General features: G+C 39.7%; 1 protein-coding gene across 4 annotated transcripts in view; it reads left to right on the forward strand.

Moving 5' to 3' along the window:
• APBA1 (amyloid beta precursor protein binding family A member 1) overlaps positions 1-6,632 on the forward strand; it is a 104,709-nt gene extending 98,077 nt beyond the window's left edge. For all 4 annotated transcript variants that reach the window (XM_076362473.1, XM_076362472.1, XM_076362476.1 and 1 more), the window contains 3 exons: positions 870-989; positions 1,655-1,795; positions 3,193-6,632. In XM_076362473.1, the coding sequence (XP_076218588.1) occupies positions 870-989; positions 1,655-1,795; positions 3,193-3,264 (333 nt within the window). In that variant the 3' untranslated portion in view covers positions 3,265-6,632. The remainder of the gene's footprint in view (positions 1-869; positions 990-1,654; positions 1,796-3,192) is intronic.
• Positions 6,633-7,256: the final 624 nt, after the last annotated feature.

The following is a 7,256-nucleotide window of genomic DNA, read 5'->3' on the forward strand; positions in this document are numbered from 1 at the left end:
ATTTCAGAAAAATATCTTAACAATCTGCAAGAGCTCTGAATACTTGTGTAAGTACGAATAGTTGTACCAGGGGTCAGGTTGCAGTTTTCTACATTTTCACATTTGAGTTTTCAGGGAGCCATACCATCACAGAGTCTCTCAGGCTGGCAGTCACCACTGAAGCTGGTCTAGACCAACACTTTGGCACAAAGTAGAGCAGGTTGCTTAGGGCTGTGCCCACTAGGGTTTAAATAACTCCAAGGTTGGATACTCCACAAACTCTCTGGGTAACCTGTTCCAGTGTTTTACCACCTTGACAGTAAAAATAAATTTTCCTCCTTCAATTTTCTTCTGGTAGCAAAGAGTTCATGATGAATGTGATCATTTAGAAGGGAGGAGGAATGGAAATTAGGAGTACTGCTTATACAAGCATGATATGAGCAGGACCTGCAGTTTGCTTGACAGAATTGAATATATCCCATTAGGGAAGCCACTTATTTGTAACTGTCTTAGCTAATTATTTAAAGTTTTATTTCCCATCCACAGTCATTGGCTTTTTTGGTGAGATGCATAGACCTGTTTAATATTCTTTTTATACACGATTTGTGTTATCAAATTAAGAAATTGCCAACAGGAAGCTAGTTTTCTTAAAACAACCGTGTCAGCTTCTCAGCAAGAAAAATTTGATATTTTATCACTCATTTCACTGAATATTCTGATGCTTGTGTCTGGCATTCAGTGATCAGATTCTGTTACAATGCATACAAAGAGCTGTTTATTCAGGGCTGTTCCCATGTCAATATTTTAACACTTCCCCCACCCCCCAGTGCTTACGTTAAATGTTTCACTCTGTCTTTGCCAGCATTTTTCATGGTGATTTCTTTTTGCAGGGTTTGAAAAACCAGGCCCGGGTTAAACTGAACATAGTTAGGTGTCCTCCAGTAACCACAGTCTTGATCAGGAGACCAGACCTCAGATATCAGTTGGGCTTCAGTGTGCAGAATGGGATTGTAAGTAGCTTCCATACTCTCTGGTTAAGCTTTAATATATATGAAACTTCTTATCCATTTGTGGGTAAGTTTCAGTGTGGGAAGAGGGAAGCTGCCATTTTCTCCCTTACAGCAACCAGGACTTTGCACATGTGTTAAGTCCAAGATATAAAAGCTGAGTTAATCAGAGTTATTTTTTATCTTTGACTATACTTCCTTCACAACTTTAAAGTCAGCCAGAGGAACAGAAAAGCTGTTTTAGGTTAGAGAAACAAAAATGTGTAGCAGAGGCTGCTTTCAATCTGCATCATTCATGTCTCTAACCAAGCCATTGCATGATCTCAAAAGAAAAAGACTGTCCTTGATCCTCTTCTGTTGTAAGGCATCTGCATCCTGAACATTGTATGAAGGACCACGGTTTAACACACTTAAATTTCCAAACCACAGCTCACATGACATACTGTCAGAAAAGGCTGTTTGTGTTGTATGTTCTGCTCTTGGAAGAGAATATCCAGTAGTTATTTGTCACTAACAAATTTTACTTTGAATCAGTGATCAATTACATTTTAGAATTTGTTGCAAGCCTCTGTGTTTAAGTGCTGGTTTACAGTTTACAAACAAAAATGGGTAATCTGAAGCCTCTGTTCCTTATCCAGACCCTGATAAATTTGTCCTTTCCCTTCCAGATCTGTAGCCTTATGAGAGGAGGTATAGCGGAGCGAGGAGGTGTGCGTGTTGGCCATCGAATCATTGAAATCAATGGACAGAGTGTTGTAGCAACACCCCATGAGAAAATTGTTCACATTCTCTCAAATGCTGTTGGTGAGGTAAGAGCAGGCAATGCGTCTAGGCAATATAACAGTTCATCGTTGTTACCAGTAACAACCAGTGGAAACCAGTAACAAGTGGTGTCCCTCAAGGGACCATACTGGGGCCAGTACTTTTTAATATCTTCATCAGTGACATAGACAGTGGGACTGAGTGCACCCTCAGCAAGTTTGCGGAAGACACCAAGCTCAGTGGTGCAGTTGATAAGCTTGAGGAGAGGGATGCCATTAGAGCAACCTTGACAGGCTTGAAAAGAGGGCCCATGTGACCCTCGTGAAGTTCAACAAGGCCAAGTGCAAGGTCCTGCACCTGGGTCGGGGCAGTCTCCAACATCAATACAGACTGTGGGATGCATGGATTGAGAGCAGCCCTGTGGAGAAGGTCTGGGGGACACTGGTGGATGAAAAATTGGACATGAGCCAGCAATGTGCATTTGCAACCCAGAAAGCAAATCATATCCTGGGCTGCATCAAAAGAAGCGTGGCAGCAGATGGAGGGAGGTGATTCTGCCCCTCTACTCTGCTCTGGTGAGACCCCATCTGGAGTACTGCATCCAGCTCTGGGGTCCCCAGCACAAGAAAGACACGGACCTGTTGGAACGGGTCCAGAGGAGGGCCACGAAAATGATCAGCGGGCTGGAACACCTCTCCTGTGAGGAAAGGCTGAGAGAGTTGGGGTTGTTCAGCCTGGAGAAGAGAAGGCTCCAGGGAGACCTTGCTGTGGCCTTTCGATATATAAAGGGGGCTTCTAAGAAAGATGGAGAGAGACTTTTTACCAGGGCCTGTAGTGACAGGACAAAGGGTAATGGTTTTAAACTGAAAGCGGGTAAATTAAATTAATTAAATTGGACATAAGGAAGAAATTTTTCACGATGAGAGTGGTGAGACACTGGAACAGGCTGCCCAGAGAAGTTATGGGTGCCTCATCCCTGGAAGTGTTCAAGGTCAGGCTGGACAGGGCTTTGAGCAACCTGATTTAGTGAAAGATGTCCCTGCCGGCGGCAGGGGTTTGGACTAAATGATTTTCAAAGGTCCCTTCCAACTCAAACTGTTCCATAATTCTGTGATTTTACCTCTATTAGCCTGTTGCTATTCAAATCTAAAAAGTGGAAGTGAGAGCAAGCCAGCACACCATTTCTTTTATTATTTACCCGTAATTCTCCTATGTTTTAGAACTTTAATCTGACAGTATGAAGTGTCCACAACTTTAGATGGTTCGTTGATACTAAACATACTGTTTCATAAAATCACCACTTGCAGTACTTTAATAAGGGTATGAAAACTCTTAGGTTTTACCTTTCCCTTCTGTCCTGTATGACCTTAGCTAGTTCCTTCACCAATGCCCTGTTGTAGCATGCATGTTAGGAACACTGATTAACTTGTCTTATTTCCTCTAGATTCATATGAAGACTATGCCAGCTGCCATGTACAGACTGTTGACTGCGCAAGAGCAACCAGTTTACATCTAAAGCTGACACCTCACCGTCACAATGTGCATGGAGGATGTTTTTCCTCATTAGTGCTTGTCTCTCTAGTGCTGCATTTCTGTGTCTGCAGAGACATTTCTTTCGCGCTCTCTCTCTCTCTCTCCTTCACAGACACAAACACACTGTCTCTCTCTCCTCCCTCCCTTTTTCTTTTTCTCCCCACTATTTTCCTGTATTTTGGGAAGGGGCATAATACATCTATGGGACTATTTTGGTTGCATCTTTTTACAAGTGCAACTTCATGCAGTTCCACATGCAAAACAGGAAAATAACAGCAGCATTGTTCACTACAGGATTCACAAAGAAGATTGACTCTGCTTCATACTACATAATCAGTTTTATTTTTGTGGCTATAATTTGACAAACTGAGTAAATTAAATGTTGCTGAATGAAAGATATCTTTACCAAACAGATAAAAGTATAGGGTGCGAAGTGTTCTCTTGGATATCCTGCACGTGACTTTGCTTTTCCTACCCTATTTTCCCACAGGCACTGAGCTCAGTATTAAAGGTTTATGTCTGTAGGGAAAGTAGAATACCAAAAGGATAGTTTTGCCCCCAGGAAGAGTTACCTGCTTATGAAGACTCAGTAAATGCTGCTGTTGTAAAATGGACTGTCCAAATACACACCTTTTAATTCCCCTCTGTCATCAGTTCTTCATGATAGTAGGACCCCAAAAGGTATTCTGTGAGTTGCTGAAACACGTTACTCTTGCATTACTGACACTAAGTAATTTGGGAAGCATTTTTTACAGCTGCCTCCCCCTCTCTGCCCCCGGGTTTCTAACTCTTTGTTTTCTTCTACTTTGTTTTTAAATGCAAGATGTCTTTTATAGTCCCTTGCCTATTTTAGAGGTTAAAGGAAGGGGGGGATGATCTTTAAATACCTACAAAAGAAATAGTGAGGGGCTTTCCTGAATAGCTACACTTTTTCTAGGCTCTTAATTCTGAATTTGGTGCACACAGCCATGTGTGCCAGTGTATATAGACATTTTTAAAATTGTGCTTGCTATTTATGAAGTTTGAATATAAGAGATCTGCAGACATTCTAAGTAATTTTGTTCTCTGAGCCAGTTTTAACATATATATTTGTCCAAAGACCTGTCTAATTTTATTGACTTTCTCTTTGGTTCATGATATAGATAACAGTGGAAGGGATGAGGTGGGAATAAACTTATTTATTTTATTATATAATTTAACTCGTGATTTTTTCCCATATGTATGGCACTTAAAGGAGATATGTGTGTACTATATGCACTTGTATGAAGATGATAAACTGTAGGGATGTATGAAATCTAGGATTTGATTGGCCGCTAACTTGCATGCTAGAAACAAAAGGGAAAAAGGGGTTGGGTTGTTGTGGTTTGTTTTTTTTTTAAGAGGAAAAAAAAAAGCAGTGGCTTTTCTTCCTAGTGAGAGGAAAATTCTCCATTCTCTGTAGTCACTTTTTACCAGGACTGTATACTGGTGTTTATGCTGAAATTGAACCATGCATTTAGTCCAGGCTAATATGTTGATTTCTTTTAAAGAAACAGCTTCTGCTGTGTTTTACTGTGATAGAAAGGCTCAGCGAGACGAAAACAAGAGGAGGCCACACACAGCCACACACCACTTCTGCTTTGCAAATGTGCTGTTGGTCACAGTCACTTGTTTCTCAATTATTGTGGGGTGGACTGTGCAATGTGAGCATTGTTTGCAGTCCAGTAATGATATCTAGACATTACTATGGAGATTAATGGAAGTGGATGTGTGTATGTGTGTGTGTACATGCATATGCACACTTGGTGCAAACACTGCTGAGAGCCACTGAACACTTTTGCCAGAGGCCCATTTTTGGCTTTCAGAAATCATGGATATCCATGGGTTGATCAGAGGTAGAGAATAAACTTTGTATTTCAGTGGGAAGTAAATATTTAAGGGAGATAATGAAGTGGTGCATAAACTATTGTAGTAAGTGAATATGTTTTAGTGTTGAGATTAATGTATAATGACTTGATTTTTTACTGCAGTTCTTGTTGTTATATAATTTAATCCCAATCTCCAGAATAGAAGATTGCACAAGAGAGAGGTGTTAGTATTCCAGGTTAGTACTTACCTCTGCTACCTGACTGATGCAACTAGATAGTGAATGAATTGTGAGTATATTGTTTAACTGTAGACATCTGGTTTATGATTATTTGAACTTTTTTCCAGAACTTTCCATATATATAGTAATATATGTAAATATGGTATATAACCATGTACAATTTAGAAAATTATATACAGTGCAGCCTTTCCATAAGTTGCCTGAGGAAACTCAGTGAACTGTTGAAGACACAGTTAATCATGCTTCTGGTTCCTGCTATGTTTACACCCTCAGCTTCACTTGTTTCTGTGGTTCTGTCCAGTTCATGTGGCGGGGTCTTTAACTCACTTCGCTGGGAAATGCTGAAGTCCTGAACATGCAAATGTATTTTGGGGTAACACAACTGTTTCTTTGAAAATCTTGCAGCCAAGATTCTGTGAAGTTACTGACACCTGAGTGCTTGAACAGTTCACGGTAAATAGGTGCTTAACATTAAGCAAGTGAATGCTTGCAGGATCAGAGTCTAGCAAAAAAATCTCAGTTTTTCCAATTTCAGTGTGTACGTAAGATTTCTAAACTGGGAGGTCCATAGTGCGTGCACACTTCTGATAACAGTCTTGTAAACAATCCCATTTTACTTTGTAAAGGGAAAGAGTTTCAAGGAGAAGGAGCTTGAAGGGGAAAGCTGGCAGTTCTCTAGACTGTTGCAGCAGTTTGTTAGATTACATATGTGAATTTTTAACAGATTCAAAGGAACAAACTGCTGGTTTACATTCCTTCTTCAGTGACAGACCTGAATTCTTTTTCATCCTTGCTGCTTCATACAGTCTAATTAACTCTTCAGTGTTTACATGAAGGATGAAACAGCCCTCTTTTTTTTTTTTTTATTGGCAAGTTTCACACATTTGTTTTGAGTTTTGTTTGAATTTGAGACTCAGTTGGGATTTCCAGGTTTGCTTGCTTTCCTTGTTTTCCGAATGAAATATATTTCTGAAGACAGCAATGTGGTTGAGATCTCTTGTACATATTTAGCACAGTACCTAGGCTATGAAGTTGTACTATTGTTCTGTAAAGAGGGTGAATAGAAATTATTGTAAAGCGTTGGGAAAAGTATAGTATTGTATTTGTAACAATATTGTTCTTTGTAAACATTTAATGATCTCTATATATAAATATAAATATATATATAAATATATGTGAGCCTGGAATGTTGATACTGCACATCTACTGAATGTAATTCCTCTGATGTTTTTTGCCACAGGTCTCTGACCTCTGTATTGAAGCTGCAGTGGTTTGATTTTGGGGGGGGGGAGGGCAGGGGGAAAAGGAGTGGGCTTTTTGTTTTGGGTGGGGCAGGGTGGGGGGTTTCTGGCCAGCTATTTTGTTGTGGTGTATTTACTGTGCTACATTCCTTTATTTAACAGAGCGCTAATGTCTGTAAGATTTGCAACAATAAAATACGAAACAAAAATACCTCAGACAAGGCTGAGAGTTTGCTCATACTGGTCTAGGGGCTGGCTTGGCAATACTGAATGCGTGAATGCCGGGAAGGTGTCTGAACTTCTCTTTTGCCACTTAGTCTGGGGTAATACTATATGTGTTTCTGCAGATAGGAACCAATGCTATTAACTTTATTTTTAAAACAGCATTATTTTCAGGTAATAAATGACACTAGTGCTCCTAAAAGAAGCTGATTCGTTATTTAAGGTTGCATCCCAGTTTTTATGATGTGAAATGTCGCTATGTTTGAATCTTCCAAAAATATGTTATTTCAAGATGTCTTTTATGTGTCAGAAATATTATTTCATTGCCTGAATGACTTTAAATACGCTTTTTTAATGAGGCCTTGCTAAAAATTCTTTGAACTTACTATCATTTCTGAAACCACTATTTTTCTTCAAAGGTCATCA

Source organism: Aptenodytes patagonicus, chromosome Z, assembly GCF_965638725.1.
Source record: "Aptenodytes patagonicus chromosome Z, bAptPat1.pri.cur, whole genome shotgun sequence".
Lineage (NCBI taxonomy): Eukaryota > Metazoa > Chordata > Aves > Sphenisciformes > Spheniscidae > Aptenodytes > Aptenodytes patagonicus.